Here is a 27,452-nt window from a genome sequence, read left to right on the forward strand (position 1 = left end):
TGGCAGCTGCTGCTGTGTCACCTGCTGAGCTACTTCAGAAACTGTGACCGAACCCCCAACATGTCAACTCCCCATTAACATAAGGGACCATATACTAACCACCACTATTCCTCCTCCCAGCCACCCGGAATCCCGTCAGCGAAACCTCCTTGCTGCCTGTTGCTGACGTGGGGAGAGGCCAGGGACATGAGGGGTGCTGCTTCTGGCCCCTGAGCTGGAGAGGCGCCCCTCAGCATCCTGACCATCCCCCATCCCACCCTTTCCAGTATAATTCTGCAGCCTCAGGGAGTTTTCAAAGAACATTCAGGAACACAATTACCTCCCCACACCCCTACATCTTTTTTGGGGGGAGAGGGGAGGGCAAGGGGCACACAGAGAGAGAAGAAACAAAAAACTTTCCATCTATTCCCCCAAGTTATCCTGCAGCCTGAATAATTTCCGGTTTTTAATCAATAGCTGTCAGACTTGTCAAATTACTTTGGGGACCACAAAGGAGTTTTTAAACATTCATAAACCTCAGCAGAAGAGCAAAGTGCCCTGAATTTTAAAGGAAGAGAATCTGAGGAACATTCGTTGAATAGGATGAGATTTGGGCAAATCGAAAGTGAGCTGAGGGCCAAGGGCTCCTGCTGCTGCTGAGTGGGGACAACTCTCCATCCCTTCCTGGTCCCCAGGAGAAACCGCCGAGCCCAACCCCGGCCGCTCAGGAAGATTAAGGAGAATGACACCCCAAACCCTAAGGTCCCCTCAGCTCCCCCAAGTAAAGCACCCCCAGGCAGGAGCACAGCAGCAGCCCCATCTGGCCCACAGCCCGGCCCTCAGCTCCTCCACTAGGAAGACTCTGGAGAATGGTCAGGGCCCCAGCCGTGCCGTCCGTTCCCCGCGAGCTCAGTCTGTGCCGGTCTCCTCCTCACATGTGTGAACACGGCCCGTGCGTCCCCTTGGCCCCACAGCTCACACCGCCGGGTGTGGGACTAGTTTCTGACTCATTCCCCCACCTCCACCCAGGACCATAAATACCAACAGCTGCCTCAGGCCCTGGGGACCCATGACCCAAGTGGGGAAGGATGATGAAACAAAAACAAAGAACGAACTGAAAACCAAGGCTTCCATTCCCCAAGGAAGCAACTTCCCTCTTGCTTATCTAATTCCTCCCAGCTCTCCACCTCCAGGAAGCCCTCCTAGGCTCAGCAGAGCTGTCCAAAGAATGTCATCTTCTCCCCTCTTAGCCCCTCCACCCCAGACCCAGGTGCCGTGCCAGGTGGTCTTCCGGTGCTGTGCAAGTTGTCCATGTTAGGGTGACAAGGCGATCTGGGGACTGTCCTTCCCCCATCCCTGGGCATTAAGCTTCCTACCTCAACCAAGGACCAGCCACGTGTCAACACAGCCCCAGCCCCTGGCACCATGCTGGTTGATGACTGGTCTAATGTGGTGAGGCCTCCTTCCTTAAAAACAAACACACGTAAACATAAAGTTCTGTGACTTTGGTCAAATTAAAATAACCTGCACGTCTCAGTTTCCTTATCTGTAAAATGGGGAGGACATCACCTTTGGTGCTACAGGTGTAACCTGACACGCAGGGAGCCCTGCCTTATCCCGGGCATTCTGCCCTTTCCCACCTTGCAGCACTTCTCCTTTAAGTAGGAGCCTCCAAGTCCCCATTTAAGGAGAGACGGGCACCCTAGGTTCTAGCAGCAATGCCCATCTCCTGTCCCGCCACCACTTAGGACAGGGGGGCTCTGTGGTCTCAGGGAGACGAGGCAAAGACGGGAACGGGCATGGGCCAAGGGAGCACAGACCTCGGGTTGGCCTCTCCTGCACCTCAGTTTTCTCACCTGACAAGTGGGCTGCGCTGCCCTCCTCCCAGAGCCTGATGGAGGTCTGATATGCAAACACCCCCCCACGCCTGGTTTGAGCTAATCCAGCGCCCCAGTATATAGTTACTAAGTGCTTCCAGCATGCCGGCGCTAAGCCTGGGGGCCTTGGGACCCCAGCTCCCCATCCTCCCAAAGCCTGGTGTCTGGGAGTCCCAGAAGGGCATCAGAGCTCCGCTTCCCAGACTGAAACTCACAGGAGACAGCCAGGAGTGCTCAACAGCAGCAAAAAAGCAGGAGCGGGGGCAGGGGGGAGCTGCCAATAAGCCACAGGCTCCCAGGAAGCCAGCAGAGGCAAAAAGCATGTCAAAAGCAGGGCGTGGCTGCCGGGTTCTTCCTGCTCCTAGTGACCCATCCGTGGCTCTCAAGCTCCCGCCTCACCCATGAAAGCACACACACCTGGCACGTGCACCAGGCAGGCCCTGGCTCCGCGTTTTTTTGGGTTTTTTTGCAATACGCAGGCCTCTCACTGCTGTGGCCTCTCCCGTTGCGGAGCACAGGCTCCGGATGCGCAGGCTCAGCGGCCATGGCTCACGGGCCTAGCTGCTCCATGGCATGTGGGATCTTTCCAGACCGGGGCACGAACCCGTGTCCCCTACTTCAGCAGGCAGACTCTCAACCACTGCGCCACCAGGGAAGCCCTGGCTCCGCATTTAGTGGACTCCATTGCTCACGTGGCCCAGCCGCCCAACTACAGTTAAAGAAACATGCTCTGAAGCCGTGAGGGGCTTCCCAAGGCCAGAGAGTGTGCCTGACTCCAAGAGCCCACCCTCTTTCCCCCCCCACCCCCTCTGACTCTAGGATAAGCTAGCCCTGCCTGTCATTTGCCACTGGCCCACAGGATTCCAACCAGCAATGCCTTAAATACAGCCTCCAAGGTGCGTCCCAACCCAGCCACACTGGGCTGAGCACGTATGCCCAGAACGCGCCCAGCAGCAAGTGTGCCTTATCCATCAATGCCCAGCTCAAAGACCACCACCTCCGTGCGGCCCGCACACCCCCACCCCCAGCAGAACCGACACCTCCCTCCAGGGTTTCCCCTAAGCACTCCACCCCTGCGAAGTGGAGGCTCAGGGAGGGAGGTCCAGCAGCTTGCCCAAGGTCACAGGTCACAGGCACCAGGGCAGGGCTGGAGGCCTGGCATCTGGGCTCCAACTCCAAATTCCTTTCACTGCCTGTCAACGCCTCAGGCTTTCACCAAACCTACAGAGATTGTGTGATTAAATGCACCAACTTTCAAGTAACTTAGAAAAATCCGTGGGTCACCAGAACTCCACTGAGCCCTGCCTTTGTCACCTCCCGTGTCACCTGTCTGGAAAATGGTGAGAAGGACACCTAGCTGGTAGGAGTCTGATCCACCGGCAACAGCCCAGCAGTGGTAGTGAACGTGGGCAGGACTAAGGGACACAGAGACTTGTAAGAAGCCAGGCGCAAGGCTGGCACTTCACAGCAGCGGCTCATTTGCCCCTCACAACCCCTCCACAGGACAGTGTGTGACAAGCCAAACCCCCGACTTCTCTGGTAGAGACTGCCGCATCACAGGGGCCTGGCTCCGGACAACTGTTTCAAACATTTAAGCTGGAGCAAAACATACCCCAGGCTCAGACACACCGCCGGCCTGCAGGCCAAGGGATCAGGGAACAGACAGAGGCAGGGAGAAGGAGGGAAACAGAAGAGTCCAGCTGGGGCCCGGGGCTGGGGCAGGGATGACACGGCCCCCAAATCCCAGTGCAGCCCCACCCAGGGCAGCCCCAGGCTCGGCGACTCGGAGCAAAGGCCAAGCTCATTTCCTGGTTCGGTTCTCGGTGCAGCCACAGAGACCACCAGGCCTGCTCGCGGAAAGGAGCCACTGATACTGGGTTTCCTCTCTTTCAAATACTAAAAACAGCAACACCACTCCTCGGTTTCTCGCTTTGTGTCGGGCCATCCTAATTGCTTCCACATTCTGGGCCGGTGGTGGAGGTCCACAGAGAGGCAGAGGCACCATCGCTGGGGAATGACTGAGTCCCTCCCGAAACCGGGCATCCCCTCTGACCGGCTGCTCCCACCCGCCTCGGTTCTCCCTGGGCCCAGGAGGCTGGTCAGAGGCCGAGACTGGCAGCCTCCCTCCTGGCCTTCTTTCCTGGCCTCCCTCACCCCAACCTCCGCTCAGGCCATCAGGTCACTCACCATCCCTCAGCGCGGCCACCAGGCTCTCCAGGCCCAGGCCAGCCACCCCGCTGCCCGCTGTCCCACACCGGGCCCAGCCAGTCCAGCCCTGCTCTGGTCCTAGACATACCATTCCAGCCCTGTCCGCTGGGACTGATCATGGCTAGTCAAACAAAGGCTAAGTTCCAACTCTCTGTAATGTGCTTTTAAAGGGCCAGTGTCCCACTTGGGTTGCTGGGGACTTAAAGACACACCTCCCTTTTTCTGTACAGGAAACAAGACAGCAAAAACCCCAAAATCCCTCAGAAGTCACGATCAGATTAGAGGCCTTGGGAAGATTTTAGACAAAATGCACAATAGTAAAAATCCGAATTTCATCTGAAGAACCCCCAAAACCCCCAAACAAGGAGGCTACATCTCAAGAGTAAGAGTGGGAAGGGCAGAGTTTTTAAGCACTCACAACGGGCCAGCACAGCACTCAGCACTTCACAGCAGCGTCACATTACTCCTCACAGCCACGCCACAAGACAGGCAGCAGCTGAACCCATCTTACGGCGGAGGAAGCTACGGCGGGCAGAGGCTCCCGACTCACCCAGGATGGCACAGAGCAACCCAGCCAGGGCCCAGCCACGTGAGGTCAGCCAAAGCCAGGATTCTTCTCCCACCTGCTCCCTCCAGAGGCCCCTCCTGTTCCATATCGACTAGCATCTTGCCTTCAAACACGCAGGAGAGGAGGAGGAATCATTTGTCGCAGGTGCCCAAACACTGGGCTTTCAGTCTAGGCCTCAAAACCTTGTGAGGTCGGTTCTACTCTTTCCCCCTTCTCACAGATGAGAAGATTGGAAATCATGAGGCACAGGAAAGGCAAGGAGAGGGAGGAGAAAAGAGGGGGTCTGCAGCCCCTGCAGGGGTGGGACATCCGACAGCCAGGCCTTCGTCCCTTCCCAAACAGGCTCTACAGTCAGAGGGGGTAGGTAAGGGAGCCATCCTTCCAACCTCAGGGTTCAGGCAAGCAGACCAAGGTCCAAAGGAAGGGAAGAGGCGGGGCTGCAGGGATGGGGGCTCTCCTGGGGCCCCTAGGCTCCAAGGGCGGGCAGCGGAGAGGAAAGGAGAGACGTGACTGCCTGGGCCTCAGTACCTGGTCTAGCAAGCCCTGCAAGAAAGATGGGTCATTTCCGGGCACCAGGAGTGGTTGGGCAGCCCACAGGTGCTGTACAGCCATCCTATTAGAAAGGCCAAGGCCAGGGGGAGTCCTCAGACCTAACTCTGCAGGGGCCAGGTCATTCAAGGATTTACCACCCTCAGTACGTTTCTATGGAGCCTGGCAGTCAAGTAAAGTCTGAAGCCGTGTAGCCTGGTGGTTCAGAACATGAGCTCTGAAGCCAGACTGTTCAAATCTGGACTGTGCCACTAGCGACCTTCTGTTCTTGGACAAGTCATGTCACCTCTCTGGGACTGTTTCGCCCTCTGCAATAATAATAGTACTCAGCCTCACGGGCTTGCTGTGAGGAGTCAGTGAGTTACAGAACAAAGCCTGGCTTCCAGCGAGCACTTAATAAAGACCGGCAGGTTTAGCTACGATGAAGGACGCTGCCCCAGGATATGCTGGGAGACACAAAGCGGGAAACTAGCTTCCTGGGTAGTGACCCTGGGAAAGTCACATCTTTCTCTGGGCCGCAGTTTATTTCTGTAAGGAGGGGGTCCACCTGGGAGACCCTCAGTGACTACCAGGCAAGACCACCCTCTAGCACGTCGTCCCAGATGCCCACCGTCCTCCAGAAGCATCTAGGTCATAAGGCCATAAAGGCTGAGAAAGGCTGGGCTGTAGCCTGAATTCTCTGCAACGTAAAAACAGCCTGCCTCTGGCCCACCCCACCCCCCAGGCTAACCGGGGTCTGCTGGGTAGGGAGAGGGTGCAAGGGCGCAAAGCCGCATGGCCTGTCAGGAGGCAGCATAAGGCATCACCTCTCCAGGTAGAGCCCAGCCCCACCCAGGCAGCTCTGGACCTCAGTCTCCCCACTCCCTAGTGAGGGGCAGGCCCTCGCCTCCTCAGGTGTCTCCCAGGGGACTTGCTGCAGCTGAGCCGGCTTTCCATATCACCAAGTTTAGCAGCCCTGCAAGCCACGCCACACCTGCGGCATACAGAGCCTCCCAGAAGCTGTGGGCTCCCTGGGCCCCAAGAGCCCCCAAAGCTTGATCAAGTTCAAGGTCTGCCTCTTTCTATCTTCCTGGAGCCTAAAGCAACTGGTGTGTGTGCTTGGGGAGGGGGGCGGGGGGAAGGGGGAGAGAGGAGCACTAGAGAAAACAGGGGCTAGGAGGCAGGAGGCATGCCTTGCAGCCCCAGCAGAGCATATGGCCACTATTCCTGAGGGGCAGTAGTGGACCAGGCCCCTCACACCCACCATCACCTCCTCATCTATAGGGTTAGTCAGTCAGTCAGGAGTGGCGTGCCTGGGAGGTCTGCAGGGCTGGGTGGCAATTCTAGTTGTGTTACTTAGCAACTGTGGGACTTTGGGCAAGTTCTTCCACTTTCCTGAACCTCAGTTTCCTCAGGTACAAAATGAGGAAATACACTATCCTCGGAAGATAACAGGCGTAAAAACCCTGGTTAACCAGATGCAGAGAAAGCATTTAACAAAACCACTTGGGAACCCAAAGACTCAAATATCTGGGTGTCATTCATTCAACAGGAGCATCAGAGCTTAGGTTGTCCCCAACCCTACACTGTCTCCCCAATAAGCCAAACACATTCTAACCCACACTCCGACCCCGCCACACAGCCAAGCACTGCGGGGAGGTCAAGGTCCCAGCCACCCAAATATTCTGAAATAGACCTCAGACTTCTCCGGAGGCCAAACACACCAAGGAACCTTCCAGAGCAAAGCCACCGGTGCAAACCAAGTCCAGCTCTCAGCTCTGGGAAGGGCGGAAGGGCCCTCTGAGGAAAGCCAGGTGCACAGAGCTCTTCCTTAGGCGCCCCGGACTCAGAGAGATGGGGCGGGGAGTCGGGGAGGACGGGCTGGGTGACTGCAGAGCGGAAAGCGAGCCACTACAGGGTGGTTAGCGAGCCCTCCAGGGAGAGAGGGAGACGGAGCTCAGAGAGCTATTGAAGACCACTGCGGGGGGGGGCCCAATCCAGCCCTCCCCAGTCCGGATCTCTAGGGATTCCGCTCAGAGGCTCCTGATGCAGGCCCAAGGTGGGGGCCCACGGCTGGTACACGGAGACCAGGACCCGGGACGTGTGAGGTCTCACCTGACCCTCCCTCCTCGGCTTCCCGGACGGGCCGCTCGCCCTGCGCTTCTCAGGCCCTGCCGCTTCCTCTTCTACTCACTTCCTTTCTACTCAACACACCTGGCCTGACCCCAGTGCTTCTCCCAAAGGTCCCCACAGGCCTTCGTGTGACCAAAGCCAACCGCAGTTCCTGTCCACTCCGTACGCAATAGGACAGCTAGTTCCCTCCCTGAAACCCAGGCCACCACCCCCTCTGAGGTGCCTCCCCTCCCTCCCAGGCCACTGCCCTGCTTTCCCAGTACCGCACCACCTTTCCGCCAGGTGCCGGAGTTTCTCAGGCTCTGACGTGGGTGCACTCTCCTTCAGTAAAACACTCTCCTTTGGTGATCGCATCCACGCCTTAGCTTTAAACACCTCCAGGGCTCAAGACTCCAAAGTTTCTATCCCAGCCCTCCCCTCCTCTGCGCTCCAGACTCACAGATCTAAATGCCGACGCCTCACAGAACCTCAAATCTGAAATGTCCAAAGTGGAGCTTTGTCTCAGCGGCTTAAGCTAGGAGTCTCAGAAGCCAGCCACCCTCCCTTTCCTTGGCCTCCAGAACCCAATCCATCAGCAAATCCTACCGCCTCTAAAATCTCTCACACCTGTCCACGCCTCTTCACCGGCCTTACCCCGCCTCCCTACCCAGGAGTCAGAGGGACCCTTTAGAAAGGCAAATTAGATTATTTAACTCCTGGGCTAAGAACCCTCCAGTGACTCCCTACAGCAATTTGAATAAATCCGAACTCCTCCCCAGGGAAAGAAGTCCGCTGAGAGTGACTGGCCTACCCTCTGATCTCATCTGGCAATCCCCATCCCCCAGCTGGAAGCCACTGCTTTCCTGCCCTCGGGGACTTTGCACTCACCACTCCCTCAGTCAGGAGCGTTAGTTCCACCCCCTTCTCCTAAAGGCTGGCTTCAGGAGGCCTGTGGAGCTCAGTCCTCCCCCGGACCGCCCCCGCCCTGGCTACAACAGGTCCTGCCCCACCCCCATTACTCCCCACGGAAACACTTGGCTGTTTCCTTCACATCATCTTGTTCGTTCAGCCAGCAAATATTTATTAAGTGCAAACACCGAGACAGACACTATTTTAGGCACTGGGAATCCAGGTGCTGAACAAAGCAGACAAAAATCCTGACTGATATCACCCCATCTGGAATTACCGATTTGTTTCTCCACTCACTTCTGATTGCCTGTCTCTCCTGCCAGAAGGGAAGCTCTGTTGTCTTTCCGCATCCTAAGGGAGGGTCTGGCAACAACTCAGTAAGTATTTATGAAATAAATATGCAAAAACTAAGAAACAAAGAACAGGACAGCCAGAGAACCAAACCCAGAAAGACACAAGAAGTCAAGAGCCACGCCTTCGCTGCCTTAAGGCAGATGCCTCTCACTACCCTGGGGGCCTCAGGTGAGCAGGAAGGCTTGTGACACCCCAACCCTCCTAGGGGACAGACTAGATGCACAGTGGCAGCTGGTTAACTGTGGAGAAGAGGCATGACTGCAGGCATGCGCGGTCAGGGAGGGCTCCTAGAGAGGTGAAATCTGAACACGGCCAAGCCCCACCCCGCCCCCCAAACCTAGGGAGAGGCAGGAAAACAAACTTGTGTTTTAGGGCTCTGATGTTCTTTGCTCGAGTAGAAAACAAGGAAAAAACCTTGCTCCAAAAAACCCTTTACTTTTTATTAGTGTCTGGATCAATGAAAGTTTTGGGATTAAAGCTTCCCTCCTGCAATACTAACCGTCAGAGAGACAGCCTAGGATTATTAAATCTGTCTCCAAGAGGCAGTGGCTAGGAGCCCCTGCGGCTTCACCCTGCTCCTCACCTGCGCTGGGAGGCCCAGACTAAGCGGACAGTAGCCCGAGGGCCCTCACTGGCTCCTCAGCTTGGGGTCAAAGCCCCCTCCCCACAGCCCACCTTGCCAACCCCACCAGCTCCCTGGGCCTAGATCTCCTTCCCCACAGCTTTGCCTGCCTGCTTCCACCTCCTTGGTCCTCCGCTCAGTGGGCTTCTCTCCACCCGGATCCCGAAGACTTGAATCTCCCGGGAGGACTGGGCCTGGTTCCCAGGAGGAAGGAGCCAGTCAAGCAACCCAGCCCCCACCTTCCCCCATCCTTCCAAGCAGGTGGGGGTCTCCCATTCTTGCCCCGAGGCCAGCGTGAAAACCAGGCTGCTCGGGAGGGGCTGTGAGGCATCAACAAGGCCCTGGCCGGAGAGTGGGTGGGCTCCCAGGGCTGGGCCCCCTTGGAGAAACAGCTCCACACCCTCCAGCCTCCACCCACAGCCATCGAGGTGCCCATCCACAGGGCAAGAAGTTTCCTGCACCCCCTTCCCCAAGCAGAGCCACCCACAGACCTTGGCGGTGGGATAGGCCTCTGGGCTGACCCTGGTCTGGGCACCAGGGGCCTGGTAGCCAGATCTGGCTTTCGAGGACGGCCGGGTCTCCACAGAGCAGCTCCTCCGGCCCGGCCCAGGATCTTGCCGAGGTTATCACCGAGGAGTCCGAGGCCACAGAGGCCCATTCCTGAGGATGGCGAGCACCCAGGTGCCTCTCCTGGCCAGATCGGGGGACCTCTCAGTCCAGGCCAGCATCTAAGGGGCGTGACCAGGCAGGTTTCCCCTTCCCGCAAAGCACGTGCTGACTCTGTCTTCCAAGTTGAAATTTCAGAAACGACTTAAAAAAACACATAGGTGACAACGTCTAGAGGTTTCCGGGTCCTCCACGGAACAAGTGGAAAATTACAGTCTTCCATACAGGTAATCACACGGCACAAACTTCAGGTCCAAGAAGTCTAGAAAGACGCACTTTCAACCACGAGCAGGTCGCCCTCCAAAGGCACCTGGGCGGGGTGCGGGCCCTGGGACTGAGCTCCAGGTCCGGGAGGCTGGAACAAGGCTCGCAGAGTCTCAGGCTCCTCCCCAAAGCGCTGACTCCGCCCAGGGTCATACCCCGCCCGAGTCCCGCCTCCGGGCCTTTGCACTTGCCGTTCCCGCCGCTTGGCCCTGGCTCTAGGCCAGGCTGGTTTTTCCTCTCTCTCGTTCTGCTCTCAGATCAATTGTGGCGCGCGTCCTAGTAGAGGTCGTTCTAACCAAAGGAGCAACTTCCACCCCCACCCCAGGTTATCACTCGTCTTCGCTTTCCTCATGGTACTGATATGAAACAAGCTGGGGTCCCCTCCTCCCACCTGGAGAACGTCCAGGCCTGTTCACCTGGTAGGCCCGGCACACCTCGGGCCAGTGCCTGGCACAAAGTAGGCACTAACAGATGTCCTGATCGAATACCAGTGTCCTTCTGGCTGGCCTGAGACAGGCCGGCCAAAGCTAAGTGGGAGCTGGGGTGACCGTAAGACTCGGGGGCGCGCCCAAACCACCTCTCCCGCATCCGGCTCCTGGAGCGTTCCAGGCTCCGACCCCGCGGCGCCACGCCCCCGCACTCCAGGCCGGAAGCGGCCGGCTCCGCCCCCGAAGCCCCGCCCCCAGCCCCCCCCACCGACCCCGAGCCGCTGGCCCTGCCTTCCCAGGCCCGGCGGCAGGGGACATTCCGCGGCCAGCTGCCCCCAGCTGCAACCGCTCTCCGCCCCAACCCGCCGCTGTGCTCCGGACGCGGGCGGGGACGAGGCCCGGCCCACCCCCCACTGCCCGCGGAGGCCCCGCCGGAGTTCGTCGGGCTCAGAGCAGCAGTCCCGAGGCTCCCACCCACCCCTAGGGCCAGTACCCTCCCTCTCCCGCACTTCCATTCGGACATTTAAAAAATGCGAACAGAAACGGAGGTGCAGACAAAGCCGGGGATTTGCCTACTACGGTCACCCAGTCAAACGGGGCTCCCGACTCTCTGCACCGACTCCTTGGAGCTATACCTTTTGGGAAGAACTGGGTTCAAGCTCCCTCTCAGGGCGGTTGCTCTCCTGTGTCCGGGGCTGGGCCAGCAGGACAGAGGGGGAGGGTTAAGTGCCGGAGGGAAGAGACAAGGGGGTGAGCTGCGCAGGTCTGTGAATGCTACAGGACGACAGGGGCAGTCAGACCCAGGAGCCCAAATGCTGCCCCACCCGCTGGCCTGGGGGGTTCATCCTTGGGTCACCCTGACAGGGCCCTTACTGAACTGAAAGTCCCTCTGGGAAAGGCACACCCAGCCAACCTGACATTTTTGCCTGGGGTTACCCGTTGTGCCATCCTGCTTGAAAAGCCACAGCAATGTTTTCCAAGTATTGAGCCTCTACCACACACAGGGAATCACACACCTCCCTTAACAGCCACCACCTGGAGGGGCTAATCAAAGTAGAGTGGCTGCTGCATAACTTTCTGGTGCAACTGGATTATGGAATCCAATCCCTCCATGTAAATGCGGATAAACAGGCCGGTGGGAGAATAGCGCCCCTGCCTGGGGTCCTGCCTACTCCATAGCCTCTATACCAGAGGCTCACAAGCCCCAGTTCAGTCCATGGTAATTTCAGCCTGCTCCAGACCCTCAGCAACAACTGAGCTCCTATTAAGTGCCAGACTGTCAGGCACCTACTGTGTGCAGGTAGGCAGCACTCTGGCTGGGGCACCTGCAGGGCTGGTGAAGAGGTCTGACTGTAACCCCACAGCAGCCCCCAACCTGGGAAGTAACTCACTCCGTCCCCTGCTGTGTCCTTGCTTGGGCTCAGCTCTGTTCTGAGCACAGGTGATCCTGACCACAGGTAATCCAACAAAACCCGCCCCCCCATCTGCATCTGCTCACACCCCCAAAGCCCAGAGAACTCTTAGCCAGAGGTGCACTTATGGTGGTGGTTCCCTTCCTTCTGAGGTGAGGTTTCCCCTCGCAGCTTCATCTGGGTCTACCCAATGTCTTAATAAAATTTCAAAACAGGGGAGAGGTGAGGCCGTAGTCACCAAGGGAGGCCCTAGGGCAGATGCCCCTTTGGCTCCCAGAGCATCCAAGGCACCAGAGATGGAGGGGACAGAGCCCATCTCCGAGCACTCCTCCAGGGCGCAGGCCCCAAGCAGGCCTCCCACTTGAACTTAATAATACCAATAAACAGGTAAGGCAGATACTGTAACCACTTTACAAATGAAGAAATCAAGTCTAGAGAAGTTCAATCACTTGCACAAGTTGGCCCAGCCACATCTGAAAGTACAATAGATGTGCCTCAGCCCAGACAGCCATTTGTACCTATTTACTGGTCCCCTCTTATCTCCCTCTCTAATTCTAATACCCCCTCCTCCAGGGAGCCACCCCAGATTTCCCCCAGGCAGGAAGCCACCCCCACTGGTTGATCCACACAGTTCTAATGTCTTTCTATAACAAAATAGGCCCCTATGACAGGACCTCTCCCTCTGCATGACAGTGTCACAGGAGGGGGGTCACAAGCTGAAAAGAAACAAGCCTGTATCTGGGGTTCAGAAGATGTACTAACCAGCTATTTGACCTTGAATAAGGTGCTTCCTCCTTACCCTTCTAGCCTCAGCTCAGGGGACGGCATAACCTCTTGCAAGCTGCTTTCAGAGCCATCTTGAATAATATGTGAAAGGGAGTGAGAACACAGTGAGCGTCCTTGGAATTTCAGCAACTGACCCCGTGACTCCTGGTTCCAGTGCCCCCAGTGACCAGGTCTCCCGAATCATTAGGCCCCATCCACCCACTGCACACTCCTCACCTTCACACACACCCCCACCAGCCAGCCACAGGCCCTCCTCTTCTGCTCTTCCCCAGGCATCCCTGCCCCCTCTCATGGCTATGCCTCTGCTCCCACTGACCTCCCCTCCTGCCCCCATCTCCAATTCTCATTCACCTTTCAAGGCCCAGCTTAACTGCCCCACCTCAGGGAAGCCTTTCCCAGTGTCCCCAGGCCCAGGAAGTATGCGATCTCTCCCTCTCTTCCTGAATTCCCAGTCCTCCTCCCTTTCTCCTGGGTCCTGCTGCCTGTCCTGTCAGGCCCTCCTTGGGGTCTATTCATCTCTGGTTCTTCAAGTCCTAGGACTCAGTAAATGTGTGATGGACCTCTTCTCCCAAAAGCTCAGAGCCCAGATGTCTCATGAGCTTTCAGACCTGAAGGTGTCTCACCAACTGGGCCAGGCCCTGTGGGAGACTCTGGAACCTACCTTCCTCAAGGAGCTTCCCATTTCCTGGGGTACAAGGGAGCCAGCCCCAAGACTGTCAAGGTGCACTTCCAGGCAATGCTTGTATATCCCCTTGGGGAGAGAGATACTCACATCCTGGGAGGGAGGACCTTTCTTGTGACCACAGCACTCTCCTTTCCAGAGGCTGTGTAGAGGGCGGGAGGCCCTTTGCGGCCTACCCAGAACTGCCTCAGCCAGAGGAGGGCGCTGCTGTAACCCACTGCCTCTGTCCAGGTGAGTCTGCAGGCCAGAAGCAGGCACAAGACGGAAGAGGGATGCCCCGCAGAGGACAGTCAGCCCCAGGCCCTGGCTGTTCATAGACAAGGACTTTTGAAGAGACCACTACTGTACTCAGCTGAAGCTGAGAAACAAACTTGGTATTAGACTGAGGGCCAACTCTGGGTAGCGGTTTCAATGTGCCCCAGCTGTTAATTTATGTGAACACATCTATGCTTGTGTGGTTTTATCATCACCAACAAGCAACAAATGTGTCCTGGCACCTGCTATGTGCCAGGCCCAGTGCTAGGTATTTTACATACATTACCTTCTTAATCTTCCAAAGAGCCATAAGCTGTGGGTATCCACAGGGATATTTTACTAAAATGAAGCTGAAGCACAGAGAGGTTGGAAAAGTTGCTCAAGGTCACACAGCTAGTTACCGGTAGGCGCTGCAATTCCAGGCCCCTCAAGAATCTGGTCGCAGCCTGTTTTCCTGGCCTGAGCTGCCAGTGCTCACCATTCCAGAGCCTCTGTTCTCTGTCCCCACCCCTCAAGCTCCCCACTCCCTTTGTTTTGTGCCATGGGTGGGGGGCGGGTTGGGAGGGTGTTAATGTACATTGTCAGCCTGCAGCTTCCCAACTCCCTCCCCCTCTCCACCTGCTCAGACCCCCTCCTCCCTCCCGATAGGCCGGCTGGGCTCCGGCCCTCTGGCTGCCTCCCCCCACCAGCCTGGCTGCATCTACCCCATCTGCCAGGCCCCCAACCACTGTCTTGTGGTAATGACTTCAGCTGGCAGAGAATCCCGGAAGCTTTCCCCCCACAGCGACGTTGACACACGTTCACTCAAAAACCCTAATGTTTCCATCAAAGCATTTAGGGGGAGTAAATTCCTACCCATGTGATGCCTCCTGGGAAAAACACAGAGTAAATTTACTCAACAGGCAATGAGACGTGGTCAGCACTTCTCTTTCTTGGTTGTCACGGTGCCAAGTCCTGGGCAACAACCCGCGTGGTGTTCCAGGACCTGAGCGCTATCAAGGGGAGAGGGGAGGGGACGGTTCCAGTTCACGAGCCTGTGACTGCTGCCCTGGCTGCACAGGACGCTGGGTCAGTTTGTGATCAAGACCCCCTCATCCCTAAGCCCCTCCCCAGAGACTCCAGTGCTACTCCCTGTGCTCCCACCAGAGCCCAGCTTCTGTGTCTCTGGCTGGGTCACCTACTGCCTAGGCCCCAAGCCCTGTCACCGCAGCCACCACCCCACCAGGTCTACACCAGGCCAAGGTCACACACGCCCCCTAACGTCACAACTCTGAAAGGTCAGGGAATTCAAACTTCCCTGAACCGACCCCTTAACCCTGCCCCAGCCCCTGGAACCGGAGATGGGGATGCAGCGGGGAGGCCCTGCACCACCTCCAGGCTCTAACGCTGCCAAAAGGGGAGGTACAACGCTAGGCACTGGGACCTGGGGTTCCTAACTCATCCCAGCTCCACCACTGGGAACTGGAATAACCATGAGGCCGGAGCAGCAGAGAAGATGGAGGTAGTGAGGCAAGGCCCACAGGCCACCGCCCTGTCCGCACTTCTCCATGTAAGCAGACAGCAATTCTGCAACAAGACGGCGCTTACAACCCTTCCCGCGATCCCCCAGAGCCCCGCTCTTAGAGGTTCCCTGCTTCTAGGGAGTGGAGCGCAAGCGTCTGATTTGATTTTCTCCACGTTTTCTGAGAATCTGTTGCAGCACTGCCGTGTCTGACACTACTGGCCTCCGCTCCATGACGTGCGTCGGAGGGAGGCATCACTATTCCCATTTTACAGATGGGAAAACAGGCCCACCAAGGTTAAACATCCAGTCCAAGGCCACACATCTAGACAGGGAGTGACACCAGGACACAGGCAGGTCAACAAGATACGCGGTTTCTGCCCTCAAGAAGTTGGCAGTCCAGCGGGGGAAGGCTGCGTACAGCCATTAGCGCCAAACAAAAACACACTTAACAGGCCGTGGGCCCTGAGGAAGGTGTGAAAGTATCCAGAGCCAGAGCAGGGCCTGGCCCAACAGAGGACCTATAATGACGGCAGGAACAGTTCCGGTTTGAGGGTAAGGAATTGGGAAAGGCTTCACGGAGAGGAGAGCATCCCAGTAGAGCCTCCTCCTGAGATCTGGGACCCCCACCAACCTCTGTCCCTGGCACACTGTGCAAGGGAAGGAGTGTGGACAGACGGGTTAACTGGGGGCAGGCCCCTGGCACACTGTGTCACGTTTACATCGTGACTGCCTGGCCCCAGGAGGTGTGTCAAGTTCTTTGCCTCATTTACAAGACGGGGAGACAGACGTGCAGAGCAGTCAAGTACTCTGTTCCGAGTAACACGGCTAGTAAGGTCCCTGTCGTGTCTGGCTCAAGGCCTGCCTTTCCAGAAAGCGCTTAACTTCTCTGGGTGTCTGTTTGCTCATCTGTAAGGCACTCCACTGTCAGAATCGCCTCCACTGCAGACTGCAGTTGGGCAGCCTAGGTTTGGAAGGTGGTAGCCATGTGATTGCGGACCCCGCTCCTGCAGCCTGTTGGGTGAACGAGCAGAGGGGGCTCCCCTCCTTCAGAGTCAAGTTTTCCAAGGAACAGCCACCGATAACGGAGTTCTAACTGGTGAGCCTGGTGGCACGGAGCCCAGCAACACAGCCAGTGGGTGCTGCTGTTGCAGGGGAAAGAGCTGAGCACGGCGAATATAGCCGTTGACCCAATTCAGTTCCGTTCTGTCTTCGAGAAAATAATTGAGTTTAAATGAATAGGCTTCCCATGTCCCTTCTGGTCTCGGGGAGGGTGGAAAAGGAGAGGGGGAGACAGGAACACTTCCCTGGGCTCACGGTTGGTTATTTTTGAGTCATTAGGCCTGTGAAAGGTTTCCTTCTTGCCTTGGCGGACAGTGGAGTTGGACATGGCTGGGAGGCAGCGAGGCAGAGTGAAAACCACACAAGGTGGACGGTGAGGATGGAGGTTTAAGGCCTAGCTGGCAACAGCCTTGTGGAGTGGCCCACTCGGATCTCAGGCTCGTCATCTCTAGAATGGGAACCCTATGCCCCCATGCACCCCTCCCAGGATCACTGGGAAGAGCTAGTGCAGGCTAAGCAAACTCGAAGGCCTTCTGGGGAGTAAAAGGAGTGTGAGGTGAGCTGCAGAGGCTGGTTCTCTGCCCTGCAGGGATACAGTCACAATGCTGCTACATCTGTTTGTTCAAGAAAAGCCAGAAATCCAGATTCTTCTGGTGAATGTTGAAGGTGAATGTTTTGGGAGTGCTTACATATGGGGAACTGATTTTTTTTAAAAGCACCAAAAAACACCTTTCACCCTCCCAGACCAAATGAAACCTGCCTGTGGGCTACACACGGCCACGGGCCACCCATGTGCAACCTCCGGCTTAGTGACAACACGTGTAAAGCCAGTGAGGACATGCTGGTGTCCTCCCATCTGTTCACTGTCTCATAATTTTCTTTGGCAGTGAGGCCAAGCCCAGCCCTGCTTGAGTGGGAGAGGAGAGCGACACCGTCCTCTCCTTAAGACCTCAGGAGAGGCTGAGGGGCCACTTCCCCGCCCCGCCCCGCCCCCCCCCACACACACACACTGTAGGGTAGGTGGGGACGCGGGGCTGGCTTTACCCTAGAAGTTAGAGATCCTGGGCTCGCCTCCTGCACAGCCCTCAATAACCTGTTAGGGTCTCAGCTTCCCCTTCAGCAGAAACAGGGGGGTTTCTGAGGGGACCAAATGAGAAAGAGATAGAGTGAGCCTGTGTGTCGTCTCCCCAGAGAAGAAGTGCTGCAGGGTGGAAGGAGCGCGAGAGTTAGCGAGACCTCGGGTCTTTTCCCCAACTGCCAGCTCGTGGCTGTGTGCGCCCAGGGAAGTTACCTAACCTCTCTGTACCTCAGTTTCATCCTCTATACACAGGAGATAAGAATCTCTGGGACACAGAGCTTGCTGTGAAGATTAAATGAGATGATGACTGTCAAGTGCCTAGTAGGATGCCCCGCACGTAGCAAGGGGGCAAAAAATGATAGGCGTTACTATTATCGTTCTTGTTATCTTTAGTGAAAAGCATGCCAGAGAATTCTGACTGGGTGATTACAATAATGTAGCACAGCCTGGCAAACTTGTTGTTAACAGATGAGGCCACCTATAATTAGCACGATCATTACGTATGCAAATGGCGTGGCTGAGATGCTGGAGCAGGGTGTCCTTTGAAGTGTGCTAAATAATCCCCTCCCCTGGCCGCCTGCCCTCCCCAAATCTTGTTTACACTATTAATTTCATTAGCAAACATTTTTTTAATAAAGCAAGACAGAATGCCAAACTAGTATATATGCAAATCAAGGAGGTTTAAAACCATTTGACCCCTGCTGCCCACTGCGGGGGGGAGGGCTCTCTGTGGAGGCCCATGCCACCTGGAATTGTTTCTGGGGGCCCATCCTCAGGCTCCTCGGTCAGCTGCAGGTCTGGGGCTACAGTTACTGTCTCCCCATCCTCTTTTCCCAGTAGGGCAGGCTGAAGACTTCCACTAACAGGCTCCCCTCCGATATGCGGAGCTGGGGAGAGGGGGATTGGGGGTGTGTTTGGCATGGAGCAGGCACTGTATTTGGGGAGAAGAGATTCATAGCAGCTTTAATATGACTGCTGAGCTCCCTAAGAGCCGGGACAAAGCATATCAGGCATATCATCATACCCATTTTACATCTGAGAAAACCCAGTCCCAGAGAGATTTAGGATGTAATTTGCCCAATGTTACATAAATATTAAGTTGCAGAACTGGATTCAAACTTGGGTCAGGCCAGTCTACCACCCCTGGAGTCTGTTCTTCTGGCTCTGCCCTGATACTGTACTTCGAATCTCCCTGGAGAGGACACAGTAAGTTAATAATCCAAAAGTGACTGCAGAGCCTTCTTACGGAGAGGGACCATCAGAGACTGACCCAGGTTCTGAACTGAAAAAACTGAGGCTCAGAGGTCCTGTATGTAAGTCCCCTACATACGAACCTTCGAGGTGCAAACTTTCAAAGATTCGAACATGCATTTGCATGTCCAATCACATAAGTTAGTGCATGTGTCTGGCGTACACTGTCACGTGTGTGCATCCTCTACAAGTGGTTGTGCTTTTGTGTACAGTACTGTATAGAGTACAGTACTACAGTATCTTTATTTCAAGCCCAGGATGTCCGGAAGCAAGCGTAAAAGCAGCAGTGATGTAGCTGGTACTACTGTACTTCTCAAGCTACTGTAAAGACTAAATATGTTTTAATTTTTTGTGTTTGTTTTTTATGTATTATTTGTGTGAAAAGTATTATAAACCTATTACAGTACAGTACTATATAGCCAATTGTGTTAGTTGGGTACCTAAGCTAACTCTGTTGGACTTACAAACAAATTGGACTTGCGAACACGCTCTTGGAACGGAACTCTCTCGTATGTAGGGGACTTACTGTAATTTGCCCACAGTCCCACAGGCAGAAAGGAGAAGAGCCTAGAACCCAGAGCCTCTGGCCCCAGGAAGGCTGCTTTTACATTTAGATCTTTACACACGAGACAATTCAACAATCGTCCTCCCTCTTAATAGCTGCATCAGCATCTTAACCATGCCTGTATCCCCTGGGTCCAACACAGACCCAAGAAGACAAAAGAGGCTCAGGAAATGTTTGCTAAGCTGAACTGTTTTCTTACCACAAAAGACAATGCCGAACAGCTGGGACAGTGAAGGCGTATGAAGGAAGACGTGGTGCTCAGGACAAGGGAGAGAGCGGACCGTCTTCTGTGGAAGAACGTGGCCATCCTCAGCTTGGGAAGGGCCCCTTTCAAAGCATTTCCCTGCTGGATGTCCGCTCAAGAGGCAGGCAGTTACTTGACCCTCAATATTGAAAGAAATGAAGATAGAAGTCTTCACAGATGTGTTAGCCCCTCACCTGCCCCTGCCGGCTCAGGCCACCGTCATGCCTTTTCTCATTCCTTCCTTCCTTGGCCTCTGAAATTGAGGCTGGCAGAGATGAGTGACTTGCCTGAGGTCTGGGCGCAGTGAAGACTAGGACCCACACTTCTCTGCTCCTTCAACCAGGCTCTCCCCACCTCCACCTGCTGACTCTCCCATCACCCCTCCCAACTCCCCACCTGTGGCTCTTAGGAACCTAAGGAAGCCTTGATAATGACGGTGAACATAACCGCCCTACCCCGGCCCTACCCCACGGCCACCTCTGCCACAGCTAAGCAGACTGGGCACCTCCTACGTGTGGACACTCTGCTAAGCCCTCCCCCTTAAAAACCAATAACCTGGGGCTTCCCTGGTGGCGCAGTGGTTGAGAGTCCGCCTGCTGATGCAGGGGACACGGGTCCGTACCCCAGTCCGGGAAGATCCCACGTGCCACGGAGCGGCTGGGCCCGTGAGCCATGGCCGCTGAGTCTGCGCCTCCGGAGCCTGTGCTCCGCAACGGGAGAGGCCACAGCAGTGAGAGGTCCGCGTACCGCAAAAGAAAAAAAACAACCAATAACACTCACACATACCCTGGGGAAGCAGGTACGAGTGTCCCATTAACAGAGATGGAGTTCGGACAGGTTAAGTAACGTGCTCAAGGCTCTGGAGCTGGATTCAGGCAGGCAGTCTCACTCAGGGGTCTGTTCCATGTGGTGGGGCCCGGGGAACCCTCAGATGGGGAGCTGGCGGGGGTCCCCCCACCTCCGTGTCCTGGCCGGGAGTGTGACACAGTGTATTCCCACTCACAGCACTACATCCTGCCAGGGGTCATTCAACCCCTCCCCCCTGCCTCCAGACAAGGTTGTAAATGAGCCTGCAATGGGGATGGGCTTTGGGGACTGAGGCTCAGCTGCCCAAGCCCAGACAACATTCTTCAGAGACCCCGCTAAGGGCCCGCCCTCACTGCCTCCTTGCGGGGTAGGGGCTGGGACTCCTGGCAGTATGGGGGAGGGGGCAAGGAGACCCTCCCCCTTGAGGAGAAAGGCAAAAGGGGGCCAGGCCCTCAACTGCCAGCTTGTTCCTCCTCCTTCCAGGCCCCCTCCCACAGGCAGGGAGCTGCCTCGAAATCAGGCCCCGGCTCCTCTTCCAATCCTTCCTGCTCCCAGGCACCTCCAGGATCGCGTCCTGCCTTCCCACCATCTTCCACTCTATCCCCTGCCACCCCACAGGCCGACGCACACCGCACGTGGCCAGCGACACACGCCGCCAGGCCCGCCAGCAAGCCCTTCCCTCCTCTCCCCAGGGAAGCCTGCCACCAGCCTTCACTTCCACCCTGTGGCCCAACCACCAGCTCTGAGGAGCATCCCTGAGCCCCAGGGGGGCCCTCACTCCCTTCCCTGTCCACCCACAGCCCCTCTGACGTAGGGTCTGTTCACCTCCTCCTCCAGCAGGCGTCCCTGAGGGCAGAGACTGGGTGTGACCACCCTGCCCGCAGCGCAGTGTGCCCTGGCTCCTAGAATTTGCTGCACTGGGCGGGCCAGGGTCCGTGAGCCCAGATCTAAGGGTGACCACCGAAAGGGGAGTCTCTTGGAGGCAGACCTGACCACAAGCCCCCAGATCAGGTCAGGCCAGGGCCCGCCAGCCGGCTCTCCCAACCCCATTCATTAGGGGAATATGGACGGTGCCAGGCCCAATCTTTCCATGGACGCTGCACAATGGCTGTGTTGAGAATCACAGGAGATGAAGTCATTGCTCCCAGAAACAGGCTGATTAAGAAGACGTGACGACAACGCAAACAGCAAGGCTGGACACACACACACACACGCACACACACACACACACACACACACTCTCTCTCTCTCTCTCTCTCTCTCTCGCTCTCTCTCTCTCGCTCTCGCTCTCTCGCTCTCTCTCGCTCTGTCTCACCGTGTGTTTCTCTGCCCTGGGAAGCCGGGCCAGGCCTGAGCTCCTCTGGGAAGCAGACATCACGCCAGGAACCAGAGCCAGCGCAGGGAGCCTGGACTTGGGCCACACAGTGGTCTTGGAAGCTGTGGTGCCCCAGAGCGCTCTCCTCAGGGACTCCCTGGCTGGGGCGCCCTGTCCTGACCTGCACTGAAGTCCCCGACCTGCCCCCGGGCCCTCTCCGACCCCTCCAGGTCCTTTTCTCACTCCCTCCTTGGCTCCACCTCTCATCTCTTCCCGGGGTCTTCCCATACGCCCCCCTTTTGGCCCCCTCACATTTCTGTCCTCTCCTGCGGGCACGCCTGACTAGATTCTGAGGAGGTGGGAGCTTCTACTGGCTAAGACAGGGCTCTGGGCTACGGACACCGGGCAACAGTCCCAAACAGGAACCAGGGCTGGGGGCTTGAGGCTTCCGGGCCAGGAGTTTCAACAAGCCCAAGTGTCTTGCTGCAGCTGTGTGACCGTGAGCTAGTCAGTCCACCTCTCTGAGCTTATCTTCCTCATCCATAAAAGGCAAATAGCAAAGCACCTACGTCATGGAGTAAGATTAACTGAAACGCGTTGATTTGTTCATCCACCAACCTTGTGTCAGGCCCTATTCTAAGGGCTGGAGACACATTGGGGAACAAGACACCAATGCCCTGCTCCCCTGGGGCCTACAGCCTGGCGTGGGAGAAGTACACAAACGTGTATGATCGTATCAGGGGAACTCGAGTACTAAGAGGGAACTCACAGGAGGGGAGGGTCCAGGCCGGAGGGGAGAAGGAGGTTGGGTTTGACAGCGCGGCTGGATGAAGTGGGGGCAGGTCACAGCCATCTGGGCAAAGAGTGACCCAGGGAGAGGGAACAAGAGCAAAGATCCGGGGCTGGGGGACTGCAGGGGTGGGACTGCAGGCGGGGACGAGGGGGGCAGTAAAATCAGCAAGGTGGGCAGGAGCTGCCCATGCAGGGGCCAGGGGAAGGGCGAGGCGCCCGGGTGGTGTACTGTTTAAAGACTGCGCTGGCGGAGGGCAGACTGAAGGGGAGCGAGGTCAGAGGTGGAGACCAGCCTAGGGGTCGGCCTCAGGTCCAGGCGGGAGGTGACAGAGGCCTGGACTTGGTGGCAGTGGTGGCGGTATGTGAGGGGCTCGGCACGTGCCTGTCACGAAGTGAATCCTCAGTGTTCGCTCCTCTTGTCCCTGTCCTCATCACCATCAACATCCTCATCACCCCTAATACTGGCCAGGGCTCCGCTGGTCCCAAAGCTGAAGGGCTGTCAGGCAGAGCCCTGTGGGGCGGGCAGGGCTCCACACCCCGTTTTACAGGTGACCAAGCTCCTTGCTTGAGGTCTCCAGAGCAGTGACAGGCAGGGCCAGCACTCTTGCCCTCCCCGGCCCCACCCAGGGCCCGTCCTCACAGGCTTCGTCCCAATCCACACAGGCCTCCCCTGGGGAAAACACTAGACTCCAAACAACAACAGCGCCCACGTTTGCATGTCACAGGTTTCCGAGCTCTTTCCTGTCTACGTTCTCACTTGCTGAGAGGGAGGTACTTCAGGGCCCTCCACGTAGGGCTGAAAAAGCACCCTGGAATCTTGGTTTAGGAGCTTTCTGAGCTCAGGCAAACACTCCTTCAGGGCCGGGCTCCAGGGCCTCTGCACGGCGGCCTGCCCAGCCCAAGAGAGCCCCAGGAAGAGACATGCACGCACCTCTCCACCCCAGGCTGGCACCACAGTTGACTCCTGTCCCTGTCCCCGGGGCCGGGCACAGGTGAGCAAAAACAGAAAACTCAATCCCGAAGGTCCCCTGGGGAGTCCTGTCTGCAAGAGAAGCCTGGAGTCAGCCAGCCAGCAGGCCTCCTTCCCTCTCTCACCCACCACCTCTGCGTTTGGGCGAAGCTGCTAGGAAACAACCATCCCTCTCCCCTCCCCACCGTGGAGCCACCCGGAGAGCCACACTGCCCCCAGAGCTGTGGGGACAGGGATGGGACGAAGGGAGTGAGCTGGGAGGGAGGGGGTCTGCGGGAACCCGGGGAGCAGCCAGTCTTCCTCCGCTCCCCTCTCTACCAGCCAAGGAGGTAAGACTAACAAGCTCAACAGCACGCTCTCAAGCACAGAGACATCGATAACGTATCATAAGCCACAGAAAAAGCCCCGCGAGCCACGGTCAGCAGTGGTTTGGGTGAGGGGTCTGGGGTGGCAGTGGTGTGGAAGGAGAGAGGGCACCTTTGCTTCACACTCCTCCATGATGGCTGGAATCTGGTACTCTGCGCTTGTGTTTTTAACCGCCTTTATGTTAAAACGAAGACTTTATAAAGTAAAGTGAAGTGAACGAGAAGACATTTGGTGAGGAATCTGGCACGCGCTGGCACCTGTTCCTCCGGAAGGCAAGTGCCTGCCTCACATTTCTTTTCTTCTGCGCGGGCCTCGCCCAAGTCAGCTGCCGCCAGCCGCCCTGCACGCCCAGAGAGGACAGGGCCAGGGTGGGAGGAGGGCGGGCTGGAAACCGGCCACCAACCCCCCCCCACCTTCAGACACACACGTGTGGGGATCGCAGGGTCACCGCCCCTCGTCCCTGACCGCCCCACCCTCTCTGCTCGCCTTAGCACAGGCCCCGGGGGTGGACCCCGCCCCTGTCCATGTCCGGCTACTCCCTCAGCCCCCGGCCACGCTGGGCTTCCATCATGCGTGTGTCTCTGGCCCTGCACACAGCAGGTGCTCGATGAGAGCTTGGTGGACGAATCGCTGGTGAGCAGTCGGAAAGAAACTCAAAAATGGATATGGGGGAGTGGCCGACAGGGGGGAGAAACAGAAAAGTTACGTCTGAACAGGAAGACACCCAGACAGGCTTCGGCCAGAGCAGTTCAAACTCTCAGAAGAATGCAGGACCCCTGCAGGGGGAGGGGGGGGAGCCTCCTTCAGGACGTTCAGACCTTCCTGTAGACCTTCCTGTGCCCGAAGGAGCTGCAGAGCCAGCAGGAGAACAAATGCAAAGGACTGGGGGAGGTCACAGCCTCATGGACACACAGGCAGATGGGCAGCCCCCCAAAAGCTGTGTAGTTACACTTTGCTAAAGGTCAGGATACCCTGTGTCCCAGGGCTTTCTCTAAAATAATTATGACCTTTCTTCCCTGAGCTCTTCCCGGACCAAAGCCTCTCATTCACTGTGACGGTGCCGGGCAGAAGCACCGGGCCAGAGGCAGGAGACACAGCTGAGCAGGCTCACGGTAGCCTGGGTCAGGCCTGCGTGTATCTGCTCGTCCAGGGCAGCCCTCAGCCAGGCACGCCGGGCTTCCACAACCGCGCGTGGCCCCATCCGTCCTGCCGCTCCAGTCCCCCCCTGCTCTGGTCCCAACGGTCCTAAAAAACCGTCCTGCAGATTCCTGCAGCCACACCTCTGCCCAGGTGGCTTCCCCCGCCAGGAGGCCATGCCTACTCCCCGCTGCCCATCTGGATTTTATCCAACCTTTAGGATAAAGATTTCTAACTAAAGAATACTTGGTCAACACTCATGTTTTGTTTAGCCCACACAGTGTTTGACATTTTTAAGTTTTGAATCAACTGCCAACATTTAAAGATGTGAAATTTCAAAATGTTACCCAAAACCCTCTGCATTTCTGGCTTTTCTTGTCAGTCCCAAGGCCCAGTGCCATGGCGCAGAGGCTGCTGCCCCCTTAGCAGGACACACCCGCTCCAGACTGCCGGCATCCACCACATCTGCACCGGCCTCAGCCGGGGGTTCCTGTGCGGCAGCCTGCAGGACAGGGGCAGGGCCCACCACACGTCTCCCAGGGACGTGCCCAGCGCCTGGAGGCACACGGTAGGGGCTTTTGCTTACTGTGCGTGGAATAGTGAACAGAGACGCTCTGCCACAGCCCCACCCGGCCCAGACCCCCTGACTGCTGTCTGCCTCCCTGCGAGACCCAAGCTGGGATAGAACGATGCTCCTCGGGCCTGGGTCCCCCTCCCACAGCTGGGCACAGCTGCAGTGGGACACTGGGGCTGCAACAAGATCCTCACATCAATATCCGATCTTTGCTTCAGAAGCCGTGTCTTCTAGAACCCAGCCAAAGGAAGCGGAGAGCTCCTGGCATCTCCCCGCCTTCAAAGTGGCAGGATTCCAAGCTGGCCCACAGACACTGATCCCCAGGACTTTTATTAAACTGAAAAGGAGAAATTCGGCAGCAGGAACTAACAAAGCCAGGCTTCCTCGATGCCCCCCTGCAGGAGGCCTGCCCCCCTTTGAAGCAGGTAGCCAGCGCTTCCCTTTTTCTGGGTTTTCAAGGTCAGAGTCACATTGGCAGCAAGTGTTCTCTTTGTTCTCCTGCCTCTGACTTACCCCAAACACAGTCACTGTCCCCAACAGCCAGGTCCTCAGCAGTGGCAAAGGACGGTCTTGCTCCTGCTGGGGGCAGGGGGTGGGGGAGCAGTGAGAGCCAGCCAGGCGCTGGTCGTGCCCCCTGGGGCCCTGCTTCCCGGGAAATGGCATCTCTGTGGGCCTGGCTTCCCTGCCAGCTTGGGAGCACCCTCTCTGACCCACAGTGCCATGCTCGATAGAGGCTGATGGGAGAGGAACAGCAGACGGCCCCCAGAGTGTGCTCCCAGCCTGGGGAGCGGGCACCCACCAGGAGAATTGGCTCGTCCGAGCTCTGCCCCTCGCTGGCTGAGGCTATGACCTCAGGCTACCTGCTTCCTCTCTCTGAGCTCTGGTTTCCTCAACTGGAAAACAGGGAAATAAATACCTGATCCCAAACAACTGCCCTCCTAATGGGACCCAGAGGAGCTTATGAATCATAAGGTGCCATGCCAAAGTTAATTATTCCAGCGCCCGGCACAGCACCCAGCACGAAGGTGCTCAATGTATCGTTTGTGGTGCAAACGTTTATTGGGCCCCTGCACCGTTCCAGGGTGCATGCAAGGTACCTGGGCCCAGGATGAAGGCCTGCCTGTGCATGGGAGGTCCACCCTTCAATGGGGCCTGCAGACAACTGTCATACCATGAAAACTGCCAGGAAATAAGGATCAGGATGCTGTGAGACCCACGGGGGCGGGGTCCTGGTCTCCTTGAGGTGGGGTGAGAGACCCAGGTCTTACAAGAGCCCCACCTCTTGGCTGCCAGGCAGCAGAGGCCAAAGTTGAGGGCTACCCAGCTCTAGGCTGCCTGGCACTCTACCCATTTCCCAACAGCCCAGCTTAAACAGAGTTGCCAGGTGTGGTAAGCAACCCAGTTCTCCCGTGTGCATGCACACATCAGTGCCGTGCGCACCTGGACACGTGTGCCAGGGAACTAATGGTGACACGGTACCTACGTGGGCCAGACCCCGTGCCATGCCTTTTACGTACGCTCTCTTAGTGGCCCCCAACACCTGCTAGGGGAGTGGTTAAAATAATACAGACTCGGGGCTTCCCTGGTGGCGCAGTGGTTGAGAGTCCGCCTGCCGATGCAGGGGACACGGGTTCGAGCCCTGGTCTGGGAAGATCCCACATGCCACGGAGCGGTTAGGCCCGTGAGCCATGGCCTCTGAGTCTGCGCTTCTGGAGCCTGTGCTCCGCAACGGAAAAGGCCACAACAGTGAGAGGCCCACATACCACAAAAAATAAAAAAATAAAAAAATAATACAGACTCATGGGCCCCACCCCCAGAGAGGTGATGCCGCCCCATCCCCAAAAGGCAGTGCTCATCAGAGCCTGGAGGGTCGCAGCGCCTGAGGTCCCCATTATGGCTGTGACCCTTACCAGCCCATGAGACCTGCGTCAAGTTCACCAAACCTCTCGGCGCACAGTCTCCCCATCTCTCAGGTCCCTGTGAGCATTACGAGACAAAGCACCTGGTGCAGACGGAGTGCTCATCCTCATGCCCATCCTCCGCCTAATCCACACCCCCCCAACACACACACACACACACACGCGCGCACACATGCGTGCGCACGGCCAGCACCCAGCTCCCACCCAGCTCACCTCTCTGT

General features: G+C 57.0%; 1 protein-coding gene across 17 annotated transcripts in view; it reads right to left on the reverse strand.

Annotated features, from left to right (window-relative positions):
• Positions 1-27,452, reverse strand: part of DAB2IP (DAB2 interacting protein) — a 195,897-nt gene that overhangs the window by 36,649 nt on the left and 131,796 nt on the right. For 2 of the 17 annotated variants that reach the window (XM_081237963.1, XM_081237962.1), the window contains exon 1: positions 9,649-10,170. The exons of 12 other annotated variants lie outside the window; for them this stretch is intronic. In XM_081237963.1, coding sequence (XP_081094089.1) covers positions 9,649-9,815 — 167 coding nt within the window. In that variant the 5' untranslated portion in view covers positions 9,816-10,170. 3 more of the 17 variants (XM_081237966.1, XM_081237965.1, XM_081237964.1) reach the window with 3 other exon arrangements.

Source organism: Mesoplodon bidens, assembly GCF_964165515.1.
Source record: "Mesoplodon bidens genome assembly, chromosome: 6".
In the NCBI taxonomy this organism is placed as follows: Eukaryota; Metazoa; Chordata; class Mammalia; order Artiodactyla; family Ziphiidae; genus Mesoplodon; species Mesoplodon bidens.